The following is a 21,642-nucleotide window of genomic DNA, read 5'->3' as shown; positions in this document are numbered from 1 at the left end:
ATCCAATATCACCAATTAGCAACTGTCTGTCAATTATATAACTGAATATATACTTGTTTACCATGTAAGTGTCTGCAGTGAAAAGCCTTGCTCTATTATGTTGCAGCTCACATGGAAATGATCACATGCAATGCTAACTTACCACTGCAGACAATTATACTCTAAGCACGAAGACCAAATCTTTACTTGGGCCACTAGAATGATTAAGAATTGGGAAAGACTGTAACTTATGACTTAGAAGATTCCATCATTTATTACATCAAAACAGGGCTAAGGTAAAGCAGCTATTTCTGGGATGAAAACTGGTTTTGCAACCCATGCAACATTTCCTACCTGCTATTGATCATTTTTCTATCCTTTGTACTCATTTTCCTGTAATGACTCTAAATGGGACATTCAACTGATCTGAGTTACAATATTCTAATTTACAACAAATAAACAAGGTTTCATTAAATTCAATTGACTATGGAGGAATTAGAATTTTTCAGGGAGAGAAGGTAACTGACAAAACTGGATTTGTTACTCTGAGTTTTAATATATTCTTCATATGATCAACAGTTTAAGATGTTTCAAACTATCTTTAGTTGCTAACTTAACATATTTTAAACATTCAAATTATTCAAACTAATACAGATGGGAAAATTAATGCAACTGTTTTCATAGGAAGTATTTTTAATATAAATCTTATGTTGAACAATTCCAAACACATTTCATGAAGTACTTTAAATCCATTATAATGGTAGAATTGAATTCATGATTGGAAAAATAGAGTTGCTGTTGCACATTGTTGTACACACACACTCACTCACACACACACACACACACAATCACAAATGGAATGACTAATCATATATAATACATTAGTTTTATTATTAATATATTACTTTTTATATAAAATAATTTGGTGCACCTTAGACACTAATATATATATTACAACTGAAAACAGAGCATAATGTAGCCCTTTGGCTTATAGGAGATAGGATAAGTACATATTCAAATCTTAAGGCTAATTAAAGAAGAAAGAAGTAGAAACTGACAGCAATACTATGGTTGCTTTTTTAACAATTACATTTTAAATATTTTGCTTTCTAGCCATCTACAATTTTTTTTAGCTGTTTCTCTACGTCTTCCACAAATGCTGGGAAGTGTTGATCCAATAAGCACAAGCGAATAAAGCTGCTTAAATCTTCAGCCTTCCATGTGGATTTTTGATATGCAAGAGGAAGTTGATTATCTGGTATCAGCATACACTGCCAAAGAGAACAGAATAGTCAATTTTCTTTTAAAATTCCTAACAATTTAAAATAAAATATGTTTTAATGATTTTATTTAATCAATATGGTTTTGCTACCTCTCTAGGAGACATAAATTGTAGCTAAATTTACTTGTTTTTATTAGTAAGAATTTTTAAGGTGTTCAATCCCACTAAGGTTTCTTTTTCTTGATATTTAATTTACCATTCTGGACAATATTCATCCTGTTTCTAACGGTAGAAAGTGTGTGTGGCTTGTTCAGAGGACCCTGGAAGAACCAAATTAACTGGACCCCTTTTAGTCAAGGTTTGGGCCTGGATATGGGACTGAGAAGGCATTGATTGCACTCATAGCAGAAGCAGAATGGAGGTGATTCATCCATTCTTACTTGGTTCTTGACCTTGCGGTGGCTTTTGAAAACATCAATCATAGTATCTTTCTGAACTGTCTCTGGGAGTTGGGGGGTGGGAAGCATGATATTGAGCTGCTTCTCCTTCCTTCCTTCCTTCCTTCCTTCCTTCCTTCCTTCCTTCCTTCCTTCCTTCCTTCCTTCCTTCCTTCCTTCCTGATGACTTCCATTTGGTGTTAATGAAAGGAAATATTCAGCCAGTGGCTTCTCCTTCATGTGGTGCCTCAGGGTTCAGGAATCTTTTCCCTTTTATTTAAATCTATATAAAGCCACTGGGTAAGGACATCCAATGGCTTGGGGTGAGTATGTTACATGCTGATGATAACACAGCTTTATTTCTTCACTACAGGCTGTCTGAGTGATGCTGCAGAGATTCTCTTTCAATATCTGAAGGCTACGGGGCCTGTACAAAATGGAGGATGGATTTTTAAAAGTGTGTGTTAAAATATCTCATTACCCACCGTTTTATTAACCATTATTAACTGGCTGGAATGGAACCTCTATAAATAAAAAGGAGCATTTCTGTATAGATTTTCATTTACAAATTTTGGTTCCATCTTTAAATGTTTTCTCTTACAAATATGAAATACCTTAAAAGTAAGAAACCTTTGGCTTCTAAAAACATATACTTTTCTACAGTAACAGATTAGCCTTTCATTTCTACTAGATAAATATTAGGAATACCTGGGCTAGCTCTGCTATAGACATTGTTCCTTGTGTTGGAGATATATTTGCAACCTAGAAAGGGTTCAAAATAAATTCATAAAAGATACAAAATGCTACCATAAGCCATTAAACAATTGGAATATTTCTACTTTATTTTATTTTCTATAAAATGCATATATCTACTAAATAAAATAAGAGATAATAGTTGTATTCCATAATATAATAGCAAAAGAAATATATTTGGAATTTAAAAGAAACTATAGAGAATTTTATCAAAAGTTTTCAATAAACACATTATGTAGGTTGGCATTCATTGAAATTTGGACCTCATGCTGTTAAATTGTGTGTGTGTTTGTGTGTGTGTAGACACATGCACACGTATCTACTGTACATGAAATATAATATAATTTTAAAATGCATTCAAGAAATGTTCATTCCTAGACTGGCTGAGAACAAATAATTTCAGAACAAAACATTTTGCTGTTTTAATACTAAACTATTAGACTGTGTCAACATTGCAGCACATATTTTTTTCATTTCTTTGCCCAATCACTTCAAGATAGAGTACATTCACCAGCTTACAGTATCTTGTAATGGGACATTTTGTTCTGTATCTTTCATTTGACTTTCATCAGTGAGAAGCAGACAGTGGCTTTGGTGTAGTTCCTGCCTTATTGCATCTGTCACTTGAACTGGAATATACTCAGCTAGTTTCTGCATACAGTTATGGCAATGCTCTTCTGCCTTGGTTTCGGAGTCTCCAGTAAATTGTATACGAAACATACGATGTTTGCTCTAAGTTGAAAATAAAAACTAAATTTCATTATTGCTGCATATTAGTACTTAAACATTTGTTAAATTAATGCCTATTACATATTTCAGCTTTATTCAACTAACCTTTTCTATGTAATCTAAAAAACTACTTGAATTTCTAACCAATAGTTCACTTTTTAGATATTATCTTTTTAATGTTTTCTTGTTGATTTTGTAATTCCTTGATTTTACTCATAATGCTTTTATTACATTTTAGCTATTATAGCTAGAGTAGCATTTTGTTCAAACAAATATTTCCATCTTCATGAGATGTCTGCAGCTCATGATGGCCTATATGATATACAGTATTATAAAAATCTGGTCCATACAACTCCCCCCCGAACACTAAAAAAGGCATGAAACTAAGAATAGAAGACAGAAATGTTAAAAATGAAAGTAACAAAGCATCTAGAATTGTGGGAAAATCTGGCCTTGTAAAATTACATCTAAAAACAAATTTGTAAGGACCTGCCCCAGAAGGTCCCTCAGGAATGTAAAACTCTTGACTCCATTAAGGTTGATCAAAAGAACTTTTACTGACAGATAGTGGATGCGGAGAAGTCAGGCGAATCTGTAGGTCCTACTATACAAAAAGATTGCAAAACCAAAGAATGAATCAATGAACTATTTGTCTGATAGTCTGAAAAGTGAAGTTAAAAGGGCTCTTGAAAACATTACTAATGACAATGCTTCAGGAATTGGTGACATATGTCAGATAAATTTAAATCTTACAAGATGATGTAATTAGAGAGATTTTTAATACCTTATAAGTGGATATAAAAACATACCAAAGGCCAAGAAAGTTGAAAAGAAAAGATATTCCAATATAATCAAAGAACAGTGTTAAGTGTTAACACTGCTAATTGTTTCAATTACAAAACTGTTGAAATTATTTCACATACTCATTAATGCTCAGGATTTTGCAAGCCAGACTTAATAAATGGAACGATAAACATGCAAATGTTGCAAAGGGTATAAATAGGATTCAGGAAAGGTAATGCCCACTGGGAAAAAAAAATCCTAGTATTTAAAAGAAAAGGGAATTTTTAAAAAGTAATTAATTACATAAAAACTTTTTACTGTATTCACTGCATAAAACTAAGGACAATTATTAAAAATATGATTCATTTATGTACAGAAGAATTTTTATAATGACCAAAAACAACAGGGAAAAAAGAATGTAAGACAACTAAATAGTTCATAATTGGGAAAGAATTATGCCAAGGTTGAAAGTTCTCACCATATTAATTAATTAAATTTCAGAGACTTGTGAGCATCCAAGAGTGAATCATTGATCTATAATGCCTGAGAGGGAAGGCTATCAGATATGAACTTCAAAAATCCAGAATAACAGTGTTTCATGGATTTCTTTGTTACTGTCTAAAGGTCATTCAAAGTGCATATAGTCAAGGCTATGGTCTTCCCAGTTGTAATGTATGGCAGTGAAAGTTGGACCATAAGAAAGGCTGAGCGCCAAAGAATTGAGGCCTTTGAACTATGGTGCTGGAGAAGACTCCTGCGAGTCCCTTGGACTGCAAGGCGATCAAACCGGTCAGTCCTAGAGGAGATCAACCCTGACTGCTCTTTAGAAGGCCAGATCCTGAAGTTGAAACTCAAATACTTTGGCCACCTAATGAGAAGAAAGGACTCACTGGAGAAGAGCCTACTGCTGGGAAAGATTGAGGGCAATAGAAGAAGAGGACAACAGAGAAGGAGGTGGGTGGATGGAGTCATTGAAGCAGTAGGTGTGAGCCTAAATGGACTCCAGAAGATGGTACAGGACAGGAAGGCCTGGAGGAACATTGTCCATGGGGCGCGATGGGTCGGACACGACTTCACAGCTAACAACAACAACAACAAAAGTTCATTCATTGTGGTGTAGACTGATAGCTCTACTGTGAGGTTTACTATATATTACATTACAACTGGAAAATAAAAATTTCAGTTTGGTATGCCCTGATCTCTTAAATACAATGTTACCTTCTTTTAGGTTCTGTTCAGAATAAACTTTGCAATGGTCTTTTGGAAACATTGAGCAACTGGAAACTTCAAATTTCAAAGCCTGAACGTTAGTCTTACCCACCACTCATTTAATGAGCATTTGAAGTTACAGTGGTATTGAAAAAATCACTTTAGGGCCAATTTACCACCCTTTATAATGTTCACAACATTCCACAATCATGCCAATATAGTCAGTACACATTGCTCTGTACCTGACCTGTTTCTTTTTCTCCTCCCTTCTTGGAGAACAGACGGATTGAACAGGAAGCGATTGCAAGAAAGTAAGCTGTTTGGTCTTCTACACATCAGAAGCAATATGGCTGCACCAACAGCTGGGGCTAGGAGCTATGCTATGCAAACAGTTACAGCACTCTTTTGAAATCTCTTCTCCAATTTTTCCACTTGTGGAGTGTGATGGGGGGGAAGGCAAGCAATTTCTGTAATCTCTCTTTTGCCTCACCCTTTTACAATCTGCCCTAGAGCAGAGAGAGTGGAAAGGGATTGCAAGAAAGTAAATTGTTTGTTCTACACATCAAAAGCAAAAAATGCATTGCTTTCCACATGTACAAAGCAGTAAGCAGAAACCCAAGCATTTCAAATGGCTGCAGAGCTTTTAGAAGACAAACAAAAGTTGAAGGTGTGAAATTAAGTAGTCTTGTTTCTTTCCAAGTGGAAAGCACAGTCATGTCATGAGATTTACCACTTTGCATATTGGTGTAGTTGCTGGTCCAAATTAGAATTCTTAACTGAGGACTACCTGTATGAAATATAGGTTTTACATCCAAAGATAGCAAACTAACACAAACAGAAGGAAAAGCTCTAGTACATCCAAATATACCTGCATAGTATGGACATCTCAAGCTTTTACAGAAGCTCTCCTCACCAGACATCCTTATTCTGCTCCAAACCTACATTGCAACTTTGCTATTACTATACAGTACAATGATACAAGAATCTTGTTCAGAATTTTAAGGTACTTACATCATACATATGCCTTGACTAATTTTAGTATCTGAAAACAAGTCTAATAACAGAATGAGGAAAAAAATAACCAGACCAACTTTCAGAAGAATAATTCAATGAAAAACATAAATGAAAAAATATTTTAAGTAAAACATTGAAATATGAATAAGCATACCTTTAGTTTTGAACCAACTAACATGCAATCTGCTTTTCGTACTACCTTTAACCACTGAGAAGCACCAATTAATGAAAATCCTTCCTGAAATAAATTGCAAAATTTATACACAGATGGGGAAGCTCTGAAAATCAGGAATAAGTTAAGCGAAATAATACTGTTGCAATCCTTGGAATTATTAATATATAATTTAGTAATAAATTTAGGAAAATTAGGAATGAACTTTAAAAGAAGAAATAAATTATAAAACCTGGTGAAATTATATTTTCTATAATAAACCAAAATTATGTACCACAATTTTAATATATTTTATTATTATTTATAGTTTTTCAAAAAAGGGCTGAAGATGATGATAGTAATGATGATGACAATGGACAAGTTGCCTATTTCACAAGGCTATTTCAATTTTCAATTCCTTACACTGAAAACTATATGCTTCAAAACATTTTAATGAAAGTTCATATTCTCAGGATGCATAATGACTCTGCTTGAATAATAACTTTGGCAATTGCCTTGTACATCAATGTATAAATGGTCAATTTTCATGCTTAGTTTCAGGGAATTAGTGACAAGTAATAATATATTTACAGGAGATTTTTAAAATGGTTTATATTTATCATTTGATTTACTAGTTTCATCTTTTTTTGTAACACCATCCAAATATAATGAATTTGTGTTAATGGTAATGCTTAACTAGATAAAAGGAAAATACTCAGATATAGATTGTTAATCTTAGCAACCCTTGATAAGGTACTTCTCTTCCTTTTCCTCCTCATTTTTCTCTCCTTTTAAAGCTAAAGTTAAAGGTTTCCCCTGTGAGTTGTGACTCTAGAGCAGACATGTCAAACACAAGGCCCGGGGGCCAGATCTGGCCCGCAAAGTGGTTTCACATGGCCCGCGAAGCCATCCTGGAAACAGTGAGGGAATGGCCCCCACTGCCTTGGCCCTGGTCCAGAGACCCTCCTTCTGCCAGAGACCCTCAGATCTGTCCCACTCCTGCCCAGGCCCCCATAGGCACCCTTGATGTGAACGATGTAGAGATGGCCATGCCCACCCAGTAGGCCATATGCACTCTAGCCACGCCCACCCAGTAGGCCACACCCACCCAGGCCATACCCACCCGGCCCCCTGAGGGCAACCGCAATGCTGATGCAGCCCTCAATGAAATTGAGTTTGACATCCTTGCTCCAGAGTGTGGTGCTCATCTCTCATTTACACCCAAAGAGTCAGCATTATCTGAAGATGTTTCCGTGATTATGTGGCTGGCATGATTATGCACTGAAGGCACACAGAACATTGTTACCTTCCCACCAAAGTGATACCTATTTGCATTTAGAATACATGCTTTCAAACTGCTAGGTTGGCAGGAACTGGGGCAAGTAATGGAATCTTACTCCATCACAGAGTAATTAGGTCTCAAACTGCCAACCTTCCAGTCAACAAGCTCAGCATTTTAACTGTTTGGCCACCCTGTTGTTTGTGAAATTTTTTTATAAAATTATGACAGAACTTTGAGGTAAATTCTACCTCATCACTGGATGAACAATTGTGCAATATTTTGTTGACTGGTTTTTGGATTATGGTTTGTATATAAATTCTATTCATATAAGTTTTTTCACATAGGTGCTAACAGTGCCTACAAACTATGCTGACTTAATTCACTTATTAGCGGAGACTGTTTTAATATTCCTTTAGTGAAAAACATTATACCAATCAGAGAGGATATGTTGAAGAAACAAAAATATATAAAAGTTAATATAACAATAGTTACCAGTACTTCTTTTCCTCTGGAAATGAAGAAATGGCCTGAAATAACTATACTGAGAACAAGAAAGCCAGATTCTTCATTTGACTCCAAAACCTTTTAAGAAAGAGAATCTGTCTCTTAACATGATGAAAATATAAAGGAAGTGGTTTCCATAAAATAAATGCATTATTTTTTTTTCTTTAAAAATTGTATACAAGATATGTTTATGTTGGATATCTATTTACAAGAAATAAATATTTATTTATTTATTTGATTTGTATATAGCCCTTCTCCCTAAGGACTCAGGGCGGTGAACAGTGACATAAATATCAAAATGCACAAATACAGAAATTGAAAACAAATTAAACCCTAATGCCCAAATGCAGAAGATAAGTTACATTAAAACAATAATTACAACAGAACCCGTCAGACCAGACCGGATTGCTCAAACAGATAGGTTTTTAGGTCACGTCAGAAGGAGCGAAGGTCGGGAGCCATCCGGAGCTCAACCGGTAAACGGTTCCATAGGTCAGGTGCGCCCACAGAGAACGCCCTGTATTCATGATTATAAACAAGGAAATAAGGAATAATAATGTAATTATTTAACATACTTAGTTTTATCAGGGTGTAGAGAATTTGTTCTGTTCTGTTTTCAGCTAGGATTATTTTCTCTGAAATTTCCTCTATATTTTAATACATTATTTTTTATAAGTCACTTTGGATCTCTTGTTTGGACTAAAAGAGGTATTATGATTTTTTTTACAAAAGAATGCTGCTAGTATTCTGCAATTCTAGATATTTAGTCAAACACAGAGAAAAGACAACTAAGCTTAAGAACATAGGAAATATTATACTGAGACAAAGAAATAATTGAATTCAGCATTCATTTTTGCACTTCAGACAAACCTAGAGATGCCAGATTAGGGATGCAAAACTTTGGATGATTACTAGATGACAAATATTATCTCTTTTTTTCCATCTAGCAAACATAGCTAAATACGGAGTACGTCTCAGAAGAAACTCACAACGTATGTCTCAGAAGAAACACACAAACAAAATTTGAATATCATTCATGAAATTTTAATTTTTAGGAGCTGAAACAAATGAATGTCTAGATGATGGCAGATCAAATACATAGCAGGTCCTAGTATTGCACCTCCTGATCTAGAAGATGTGCTGTCTAATATAGTGTAAGATGTGGGAAACTATGAGTTCCTGAAAAATATGAAAACGGCACATTTTATGATGTACTCACAAACATTTATATATTCTAAGGAACAATATATAATTCTGAGACCTAATGAATCCTTCTTCAAAGAAAGATTTGCTTCTGGCACAGCTCTTATATTAATTCAGTAACATGTAATTTCTGCCTCAAGACACAATGAATTCAGTTTACCTTCCAAGATCCTGAAGCAGTGCCCAAAGCTCCAGGCATAAATCGGCCATAACGCCGCAGTGGCCACTCTACAGCATTCAAGCAGGAAGTATCCCGTGACTGTTCTGTCATTTGGTCTAAAAGTGGCTGATCTACTTCAGACCATGAAGCTGAATCACAATTATTTAGTATATGAACATTACTACTCCCTGTTGCCATTTCAAATTCTTCACAGAAAATCACTTAATATCTGGAAGGGAAAAATAAGTATGAAAAAAAGATTTAGCCAATAAATCCCATGAACTATGAGTTTGGACTAACTCTACTGCACTGAGGCAGAAAGAAGTATCCCATGATAATCTATGCATGGATGTGTGCAATATGTATGTTTAGTTTCTTCTTATGTGTTATCTATGACTCTCACTTTGTCCATAATTTCAGTCTTCTTCCCATATACCGTATTTTTCGGGCCATAAGACGCACTTTTCCCCCAAAAAAGTGAAGGGGAAAACGAGGGTGCATCTTATGGTCCGAAGGTGATCCGTATGGCCAGCCCCAACCTCCGCAAGTGGAAAGCAAGGGAGATTGCCAGGAGCACAAATCGGCATGTGCTGAGAAACGTCAATCTCATGCTCATGCAATCTCCCTCGCTTGCTTTCAGCTTCCCTTGCTACAAGAGAAAGCAGGCTGAAACGGAACGAGGGAGATTGCCAGGAATGCAATCAGAATGCGTTCTGTTTCAGCTTGCTTTCTCTTGTAGCAAGGGAAACTGAAACCGCGCGAGATCGCGTTCCTGGCAATCTCCCTCGCTCCGTTTCAGCTTGCTTTCTGCAAGAGAAAGCCGAGCTGCAGGGCCGCCTCCGTGGGTACTGCTCTAACACAGACAGGGAAGGACAAAGAGGGAGAGAGGGAAGGAAGGAAGTGACAATGGGAGAGGGAGGGAGAGAGAAAGAGAGAGAGAGAAAGAAAGATAGGGAGAGAAGGAAAAAGAAATAGGGAGGGAGAGAAAGAGGGAAAAAGAGAGGGAGAGAAAGGGAGAGAGGGAGAAATAGAGGGAAAGAGAAAAATAGAGAGGGAGAGAAAGAAGGAGAGAGAAAGGAGAAAGAAAGGGAGGAAATGGAGAGAAAGAGGGAGAAATAGAGGAAAAGAGAAAAAGAGAAAGAAGGAAAGGGAGAAAGAAAGAGGGAGGGGGAGAGAGGGAGAGAAAGAGGAGAGAGAGAAATTAAATTAGTAACATGATTGTTAAGTGAATCTGGTTTCCCCACTAACTTTGCTTGTCAGAAGGTTGCAAAAGGCAATCACATGACCCTGGAACAATGTGACCATCATAAATATGAATCGATTGCCAAGCATCTGAATGTAAATCACATGACCCTGGGGATGCTGCAACGGTCAAAAGTGTGAAAAATGGTCATAAATCGCTTTTTTCAGTACCATTGTAACTTCGAATAGTCACTAAGCGAATTGTTGTAAGTTGAGGACTACTTGTACTTTATCATTTTTTTTCCTTTTTTGGGGGGGTCAAGTTTTTGACACCTTGCTGGGCGACTGGTGGTACTCGGACATTGCCTTGTCCTAAAAGTGGTACAATGGATGAAAAAGTTGAAAAGCCCTGTTTTAGTATACTGATACTATTTGGTTCAGAATATTTTTTTTCTTGTTTTCCTGCTTTAAAAACTAGGTGTGTGTTATGGTCCGGTGAGTCTTATGGTCCGAAAAATATGGTAAATGCATATATATCCTTCTTGAAATCTAATTGACAAAATCATCAGAAGAAATCAATTTCTTGAGAGCAAGAGTACCTGCATGATAAAGTATGATGATTCAAATTCATTTTTTTTCATAAGATCTAGTTGTCTTTAGGATAGGAAGCCTCTCCTAAACACAACTTGCTGCCACAATGGACAATCAGGAATCTGTGAGACAGCCATAAACCCATAATATAGCACATGGCCATTATATCCTCCAGTAGTTAAAGTTCAGATTCATACTGCCACTGATAACTCATACAACAAATAACCATTGAGATTAATGGCTATCACTTATTCACCATAATTTTGCATATTTCTCTTTTTCTGCACATCTCTGCCTGTCTTTGAAAAGCACTAGAGCCCTTTTCAAGTGGTAATGAGGTGCCACTTGTAAATTATAGCAACATATAGAAAACTATAAAAATCCACAATGGGTGAATTTCCGTGAGTTTGATGGAGATCAGGTGCAGGTAAGTTGATTTGTTAGTTAAAAGGAATTAAAAATTGGTGGCAAATATTGTACTTATATTTTTCATAATTACTATTTTGGTGAGGAAAAATGATCTATCCATAATCCTTCATTCTATTTGTAGTTAATTATGGAAAATATTGAGGAATAATAAAAAAAATTCCTCTTGGAAAATCTTAAATGATAAATGAACGATAGATAGATAGATAGATAGATAATAGACAGATAGACTATTGTTTCTTTCAACAAAATATTAAACATTAAAATTCATTAAAAATACACCCCAAATATCCATGGGGATTCATGAGAGGCAATATTGGGGAAGCTAGTTTGCCCAATATTATCAAGGGACAAATTTGCTTAAGTTAGAAGAAGCTTTTTCTCTGTGTCAGAAAATTCTGAAAAACTGGTCTAGTAATAATTCCTGAAATCTTACATCTGATGTGAAATTCTGTATGTGTGTGTGTGTGTATTTCCAGAAGTATATTTCCTTATGATCTCAGAGTGATAATATATTTTTATAACATCCATTCTAAATTTCTTTTATTATTAAATACATATCTCTTTGCACAGACATTTTATAATAATATAATATAATATAATATAATATAATATAATATAATATAATATAATATAATATAATATAATATAATATAATATAATATAATATAATATAATATAATATAATAAATATAATATAATATAATATAATAATATAATAATATAATATAATATAATAATATAATTTATTTATTTATTTATTTATTAGTTTTTATAAACCGCCCTTCTCCCGAGGGACTCGGGGCGGTGTACAGAGGAAGGGAAGGTATACAGACCGAACAATAAAATAATAAGAAACACTAATGCACACAAACTGGGACCCCAATTAACGCTATCATGCCAGGCCAGCCTGCTGGAACAAAAAAGTTTTTAAGTCGCGACGGAAGGTACGGAGGTCAGGGGCCATCCGGATTTCGGTAGGTAAGGTGTTCCAGAGGGCTGGCGCACCCACTGAGAATGCCCTCCCCCTGGGGGCCACCAGTATATTAGTAATATAATAAATATAATATAATAATATAATATAATATAATATAATATAATATAATATAATAAATATAATATAATAATATAATATAATATAATATAATATAATATAATATAATATAATATAATATAATATAATATAATATAATATAATATAATATAATATAATATAATATAATATAATATAATATAATATAATATAATATAATATAATATAATAATATAATAATATAAGTACCTACTAAGCTTGCTGTCAAGTAGGTGCATATAGGTTTGCAAAATTTCTTTACATTAAAAAACATTTCATAATTAAAATGTTATTTTACAAAACTGGCATTTTATTCCATAAAAATATAATATATAATATAATACAATCACACAGTAGCTAATGAGCCCTCATAAACCGTCCTTAAATATTTCAAATGTCCATGCAAACACCACCCAGCCATTTCCCTTCCTAGTTTGGCTGAAATATTTTCGTGACAGAACTTCTTCAAAGGCATTATCAAACATTGCGCTTTTTAAGTAACTTGTTTACAGTATCCCAAAATTTTGTCCCAGTCTTAGAGATATAATATTTAAGATAACAAATTAATAATCAAATCTATTTGGACATATGTGAATTAAACGGCTGGTTTCAAATCCACAGCAATTGTTTCTTTCAAGGTAGCTAAATAATACAGTTGGCCTTGAATATGCCTAATTAGTGGAGTAATGGCCCCACCCATGCAATTATATCTCCTTCTGAAATTAATACAAATTTTAGGAAGTCACATTATTGAATTGTTACTGACATTATTTATTCTTATCATCATTGTTGGATTCTGCTATTACAAGCTATTTTTAAAATTAAATTTGTAGACTGCCTTAGTCAAAATCACTCAGAAAACAATAAAGTTTAATTGAAATAGTCAACAATTTCAGAAATAACAATGGAATCACAAACAACACACACAAAAGGATAAGCCAGCTGCATTGCTCTGCTTGCTGGTGCAGACCTGGAGAGGCCTTCTGAACAGTCCTGGAAAGTGAGTCGGCCCCTCAAGCAAATCTCTCAACGTCTGGATTTGTCTCTTTATTTCCACAAGCTGCATTTACAAGTCTCCCCTAGTGGCAAAATTGAAGAGGGTGAATGAAAAAACTAGTAAGCACAGACACAAAAACATACAGAGCAGCAGGACATAGTTTCCAGCATGAACCACTCAGGCCAAAAAGCTTCTTGGGAGTTTGTTATAAGATGGGCAACTATAAAATTGTTTTAAACAAAGAAAGAGCAGATGCCTTAACAATGGAAACCTTGCTATTTTACCTCACCATTGATTGTGAGAGAAACTGAAAAGGGGAAGTTGAATAATTTAAAACAAACCTTTTTTTCTCTCTCTCAGGTCTTCTTTCTTTTAAAATGTTGGAAGATTTCTAAAGAGCTTTTGTTTGAGTGGTTGTATTTATCAATATTTTAAAAATTAAAATTGAGGCATTCACCTGAATTATAGCCACAGGATGCTTCTGCTCCTCCCACCTGCCTCTCTTGCTGAACTATAGTGCTCCCAGCCTCAACTCATGCTTGCCTTGTACCAGGCCCATTCACCCTGTGCAACACCCCTGCACTTCTTCCCCAGTTTCCTGCTTAACAACTTATTTTGGGTTACTACAATTGGGACTGCCTGGATTGTCATTGCTAAGTGGTGTGATCATGTGACAGCACATTTTATGATGGAATCACTTAACAAGGGCAACCCCATTAATCTCATATATTAACTACAAGTATATTCAAGTACAGTACAATAAGTATACTTGTACTTATATTATGCATCTAATGCCTATTCCAAAATGTTATAGGCATAGGAATACCCTTTAACTACTGCAGATAATTAGGTCTAGAATTTAGAAGTGTGTTTGGGACAAAATATGACTGACATGTAAATTTTGTTTTCACACAGAAACTAAACAAAGAACAAATTCCAGGACTGTGTTCTATAGGCAAAACTGGTAAAATTTAAATCTTTATATTGGGAAATGTAAAAGACCAGGGCTAGATGATTTTTAAATCAAGATTCATGCAAATCAACATTGTTTTATATAATTTTTTTAAAAAAATTTTTAAAAAAATTAAGATTTAAGATCAGAAGACACAAGTGAGGTGACAATCACATACAACCAGCTTTAAAGGAAAATATGATTATATAATAAACTTAATATACAATGATTATTAAAATATATTAAAGCAGAATTCAGTGTATGATTCAATACATAGAAACTGAATTAATGATTAATTCAAAAAATAGGCAACTGTGAGGGGATGAATTTATGGGTCCAAAAAATAGTGACTCTTCTCATAGTGTCTACTTTTCCACATTGTGCTGCAAAAATACTGCATGATTGGGCAGAAGTTATTATTCAAAGAGTGTGCTTAGGAGACAGAAGAAGAAATCAAAGAAATTTCCAGGAAACAAGGATTATGCCCTACTTATCAGGCAGTCTCAGAGGACTTACAGTACAGTGTTTAGAAAAAGAGTTGTGACTTCTGATTTAAATACTGAATATTAGTTATTAACTTTTGAATTTGAAGATAAATATTGTCAGCTAATCTGAACAGCTATCCTAAGAGTTCAGATTTAATATTTATGAAAAGGTTCAATTTAAACACTAGGATACTCTGCTTTCAAATGAGATTCTTATAAATAGGCATAAGGTATAGGGCAGCAAAACACTATTTCTTCCTAGATTTTCTAGGTAAAAGCATGTACATGTTGTTAAGACAAAGGTTCCTGTATCTGTTCACTTTTTTTGGTAATACAGTAGTCCTCACTGTTAGAATGAGGAAAAAGACCAAAAATATTTGCTCCCTCTTATTCGGGACATTTATTTATTTATTTATTTTATTTAATTTGTATACCGCCCTTCTCCCGAAGGACTCAGGGCAGTGAACAGGGCAATAAATACTAAAATACAAAGATACAAAAATTAAGAAGATTATTTACTGTGTAAATAAAAACTAGACAATAGATGTAAGATTTTTAATGAACTTTTAAATTTCTGACAGGGTTCTTTTTCACATTTTGCTGAAGATCATAAAGGCTAATCTTAAAAAAATTTTCTTTGCAATTATGTTCCTCCAAGTAAACATCCCTTGCAAATAGCTTTTACTACTGAATTTCTAAAATATTAATTTCATACTGCATACATAAAGTAGACTCTCTCTGTAAGAGCCCAACTTCGTTGTATTGTGACATTAGAATAATAATGCTTATTAAAAGTACAGTAAACCTTATTGAGCAGGAGAATGATCAATGTTTTAACTTTATGTAAGACAGCTTATTTTAAAATTTTATTTTATTTTCAAAATAATTATTAAAATAAGACTGATGAGAAAAAATGAGCTATATTACTGGGAATAATCAACAGTAATGGAGATGAGCCATATGTATTGAAGTAAGTTGCATGCCAAAACAGATGGATTTTGTTTTGTTTTTTTGCTAAACTTTCTAAATACCCTTGCAGTGAGAAATTTCTCAGTTTAGATAAAGTAAACACATGAAAAGAAGCATAACACTCCAGGCTTGTTTCTTCCATTAGGGAAAACAAGATTCTTCAGCCAAAACCAAGTAAGGGTATTTAAAGATGTAAAAACAGACACAAAACAAAACTTTACTCTTAGGAATAAAAATATTGCAATTCTTATAAATCAAAGAAGAAAGTCTAGCAAAGGTCAACATTCAGCTAATTTATTAGCAGGGTCTATGTTTGGAAGCAAATACATGAAAGGGGTCCAAGAGTAAGTATTTTATGAGAAAACAGTCTCAAAGGCCTATCCACTGGAGGTTTTATTCCAAATAAAAAACAGTTGGGACCTGGACCTGATAGAAATACATGAATTATTAGTTGCAAAAGCACACACACAAACATGAGATTTCTACTAAATTTCCAAAAGTAATGTAAACAATAAGAACATACTTGATAGATGAGGCCATGTGGAACAGAGACAATGCACCAAAATCTCAGACTTGATGAGGTAATATTCACATTAGTGCCTTTAGATGACTAAAAGGCACCACAGGACATAATCAATAATTCATACAGGCGTAACACTTTATTAGTCCTGATCAAAAGCCCGTTTCTGCATAGGGGAGAGTGAATAAAGAATATGTTCCTTTATAGATTCTTTGCCAGTTCTCAAACTTGACTAAGCCAAAGACAACCTAATGTATAGGGATCCCATTAAAGAGGATTAATTTGTTCAGTGAACAACTTGGAGTCCTGCAGTGACATGCATGATAATCACCTATATCCAGACAATGATTTTATTATGCATCACGTTGTATCTTTCAGTAACCATTCTATATTTTTTCATCTATTTTATTTCCATAAAATTCATTTTGATAAAAAGATAAGATTATCTTTCCATGTCAATAAATAATGGTAAGCAATAACTATTTTCTTCCTGAGGAAGCCTGGCAATGCATTCCATACATGTTCCTTTTTAACTACTTGGTAAGTGAATTTTTTTAAAAAAGGTTATTTCTATTAGTTCATAATTGTATTCCAAAATATTAGAGCAAAGGCATCTTTAGTGTTAGTGGGGGTTAATAGCAACTGCCCTGTATCTAACAGATTGTACACATTTTGCTTCTGTTCCAGTGTGTTGGTACAATCTACCTGTTCTTCATGACATAATAAATAAATATTATTATTTTTAACAATATTCTTATGTCTAAATAATGATTGATGGAGCTTTATATACCCAAATCTTTGGGTTTTGTTTAATTTTAAAAAAATGACAAGTGGTAATTACAAAGCAAGTCTTCATTGTCTCAACAATTATGCATTGAAAGAATTTGTGATGCTTTCCAGAACAAGAAACTCAATTTACTGAATATGTATTTTGTTAAATATAAAAAATGACTGGAATTTTTCTGTATCTGAATCAATAAGAAAAAATTGATTAGAAACGTTTTCCAGAATCACAACAAGTGGCCAGAAAAGATGGAAAACATCAGCTGCTGATCATTTATAATCAAGAATTGGCATTCTCAGCAGGGTAAAGTGACAATAAATAGTGCTGATTTCAGAATCTCAAGATTGGTTTTAAAAGGCCTAAAAGTAAACAAAAATAAGCAATCTCTATCTGTAGCACATAACAAATTAGGAATGTAATCTTTACATTTCAATTATAGAATATTTTTGAATTTATATTCATGAATCAGAAATCACACATATGCTAGTTGCAAATTATGGTGAACTAACAGCCATGAAGTATATTGTTAACTTAATACATGTCAATCTCTCTCGGCTTTTAGCATGGCACTAAAAGTTCCAATAGTTTATTTTATATACTTCATTATTTATTTATAAAATATTGATTTTAACTGATGAAAAATAAGTATACATAAATTGCAATACATAAGTATTTTAATAATAACCTGGAGGGGAAATTGCAACCTGGTTACTAGGCTACTCTATGTTGGAAGAGATAGTAGCCTGAGAAGGGGGAATTCCTAGGATCTATTCTATAGCAATGCCATCTTGCTGACCAGATGTTCCATTTGACTGTATGACCATTGTAAGTTCTGGCTTTTGCATTTGGGTTTGTTATATACTATAGGGATACTGTTAGCATACTGACTATTCTATTTCCTAAACTATCAAAATTACTAGATTATTTAATTTCTTTTTCTGGAGGATTTTAATGTTCATACTGAATTTGTCCACTGAGGAGTAGGCCAGTATTTCAAGATGACCATGTCTGAACTAGATTTTGTTTCCACACATGTAGCAGAATACCTATTGGTATATTCTGCTGTATTAAAGCCAGTAATCTGAAGATGGGTATGAAGGCCAGATTGTTTCCTTGTTGTCAGACATCTGTTGTCTCTCACTCTCGTGGTGATTCTCAGCACAGAAATGTGGCTAAATTAAATATGCCATTGCCAATGAAGACATAGTATAAGAAATGTACAATATGAAACTTAACAGACACAAGAAAAGGGCTTGTTGAGTTTGGATTAAATTATATAAATTAAGGACCAGATACATTCCACCAATGATTGCCAACTTTGTAATGGCTACTGTAACTTTGTAACCATGAAGATTTCATTCTTAATCGTGTTTTTGTCCCTAAGAAGTTTCCGCCTGCTTCAGACTTAAAGGACTATGACAATAGTTATTTAAAATCAGTGTCCTATACATTCCTATACAGAGGTGGATGATTGCTTAAAACGTCTTGAGTTAGACAATCCAAGTGCACTCATATTGACTGTAATCTCAAATGAGTGATGCATTATATTCCTTCATTGTTTACCCACATTATTTGGTAATATGCAACAAAGAATGCTTTCTGAGTTTAATCTTAAGATTTGCCTAAAGTGAATTAAAGAAATAACTTTAAATTTATGCAATTTTCCTTAAATACAATAATAAAGCACTGTTTTAAATGCTGCAAATGTAGTCTTTAATTAGCTGTAACAAGATCAGCATACACGCTAATGAAAATGGTATCTAACATGACTATCAACACTTTGGGATGTGCAAATAAATGCCCACAGAATAGATGTATTTCAATTTCTTGAGAACAAAGAATATTTCACCATAACATTGTCACTGCAAAAAAGGTGTTAATTCAATGCAGATATAAGTTAGACATGTTTATTTTAATGCAGATACCTTTTCCCAGTGTGAAAAGAATCATTCTTAAATCTTGAATATTCTACTTTTTTCTCCTTTTTGTATATTTACCATATTTTATTTATATTTTTTAAAGTGAGTCTAATTTAAGGTGTGTTTCTCTAAACTTTGAAAACTCTTCTAGCTAACTGAATTTGGCTATTTGTCCTTAAATTTCAGACAGGAAGATAGACACAAAACATTGGTAATCACAATTATTTTGGTGCCTTCTTGGTGAGTTCAGTGAACATTGGATTCATGTAATATTTCACAGCAAAACTTCTCATCTTTAACAAGGCATACTTGTAATGGAAGTCTGCTTTGCTTTTGTAAGTCAGTTGATTATCACACTAGATAATGATTGCAAGAATTTCTTATACTTGTGGAAAGTAATGTTTGCAAAGATGTAGATGACATGGTGTATCATGAATCAAATTGGATCATTACAGACATTCTTTTTGATATTCAAGGTGTAGTCTTATTTAAAAGAGCGTTGAAGAGGATGTCAGAATTCTATTTATAGTGATTAATGCAATTTCAGCCTTCTAGAATATATGGTAGAACAGAGAACTTTAAGATAATATTGCACTCTTGATATGAATATCTTTGTTTGTAGTTTTATTTTTAAGAAATATGTAGGATGCAGTCTTCAAAAATTACAAACATACGACATGAATCTCAAAACTTCTAAATGAAGTTCCTGTGAGGAGATTAATGAAATTGCCAACAGGCTCATTGTAGAGTTGATATCAAGCTCTCTTGGCCTGCATGAGAACTGACAAACAAGAGTGATGGGAAAAGTGATACTTATAATAGTCGTAGGTATTCAAGGTGCTGACCTCCATAGGAAGTTGGAAAAAAAATCCTGGAAGAAAGTAATGATAAAAGTATTAAGAATTTACTTACTTAAATTTCAAGGCCACCAACCTCCACAATGATTCTGGGATCCACACGAAATATTATTAAAACAACGTATTTCAGAGAAAAGAAATACAATTGAATGAAAATAAATATCAAACTGTAGTCACTAAAGCTTGTAGTCTTTGAAACATAATGTTTAGATTTTAATTCTTTAATTCTGCATTTTTCCTAGATGCCTTGAGCACTTGCTACTGTTGAACCCTAACCCTTTGGCATTAAGAAGAACTATCTATAATTTGCAAATATACCTATTAAGAGTCCTTTCCCATACTCACCGTAGTTCAGTTATAGAAGATGCAATTCAGAACTGATATATCTAGTTAAAACCAGGCCATTATCAGATAATGTCTGGCTAGGAAATTTGTATTTTTATGCTTTTTTGTTAAGATTGTTTTCAGCATATCATATGTAATTAACAGATGAGCAGTTGTATCTACAACCCTTTCAATATTATGATATTTTTATTTATTTATTTATTTTAATTCCATTTATATCCCGCCCTTCTCCGAAGACTCAGGGCGGCTTACAAGCTTAGCAGTAGCCTTCATTCTATGTATATGCCTGCTTATTAGGGCTTTCACACACACCCCCAAGCGGCATTATTACAAAGTCAGCTTAATTGCCCCCAACAATCTGGGTCCTCATTTTACCTACCTTGGAAGGATGGAAGGCTGAGTCAACCTTGAGCCTGGTGGGATGCGAACCTGCAATAATTGCAGGCACCTGGTGTTACTTAAGGAGGCATTAGCCCACTGCTCCACCAAGGCTCTTGGTGTAGCAGTGTATGTAAAGGTCAGAGACATATTCAAAACCCTTTGCATCCAGATATTTCAACAGTTTCTGGATTTCTTCTTAAAAACCAAGCAAGATCTTCATTTTTTTAATCAGGTAACTTAAAACAGAGGATTAAAAAAAAATAAAAAACTATATAAAATATATTGCTGTTCAAATTAAGTTTCAGATTGCAGTCTGCGACTAACAATACTACTTATTTCAAGATTAAATCAAATGGACAATCTAATTAATTTCCAGGAAAATACAGTACAGTAATACTTTTTTCTTGAAATTATTTACTTTGCATCTTGTATCAACATTTGAGGAAGTTTGAAGTCTATTTTGGAATCTCAAATTCAAAGTTTTCCCCTAACTTTTCTTCAATTTTCTATAATGAAATCTCAGAAACATTTTCTAGGTAAGTACTGCCATCTTGTGGTAATTCATGTACAAAGCTACCACCCTCCCTCAAATCTCTTGCTAAGCAGTAGATCTTTTTTTTGCGTTCTGAAAGTTTAAGTTTGGACTTTGTGAGGGAAACAAAAATTTAAATTTATTCATTGTAATAGAAAGTAGCTGCTATAGTTAAGATCTCTTTAATGTCCTTCCCCAAGTTCT

The 21,642-nt window shown here is 33.8% G+C and overlaps 1 protein-coding gene across 2 annotated transcripts; it reads right to left on the bottom strand.

Moving 5' to 3' along the window:
- Nucleotides 1–666: 666 nt before the first annotated feature.
- REC114 (REC114 meiotic recombination protein) lies at nt 667–20,194 on the bottom strand. 2 transcript variants are annotated; one of them, XM_083367364.1, is made up of 9 exons: nt 20,169–20,194; nt 16,624–16,786; nt 13,668–13,776; nt 9,427–9,655; nt 8,052–8,141; nt 6,281–6,364; nt 2,911–3,123; nt 2,347–2,400; nt 667–1,250 (listed from the first exon to the last, which is right to left on the bottom strand). In XM_083367364.1, exons 4-9 carry the CDS (start codon nt 9,622–9,624, stop codon nt 1,089–1,091), a joined length of 801 nt encoding a protein of 266 aa, XP_083223490.1. In that variant the 5' UTR covers nt 9,625–9,655; nt 13,668–13,776; nt 16,624–16,786; nt 20,169–20,194; the 3' UTR covers nt 667–1,088. The 2 variants fall into 2 exon arrangements, with proteins under 2 accessions (XP_083223490.1, XP_083223491.1); XM_083367365.1 differs by lacking the exon at nt 20,169–20,194 and adding an exon at nt 19,330–19,360.
- Between the last annotated feature and the right edge of the window lie 1,448 nt (nt 20,195–21,642).

The sequence above is a fragment of the Vipera ursinii genome (genome assembly GCF_947247035.1).
Source record: "Vipera ursinii genome assembly, chromosome: 7".
NCBI classification, from domain to species: Eukaryota; Metazoa; Chordata; class Lepidosauria; order Squamata; family Viperidae; genus Vipera; species Vipera ursinii.
The sequence above is the reverse complement of the archived record's forward strand: the minus strand, read 5'-3'. Positions and strand labels throughout refer to the sequence as shown.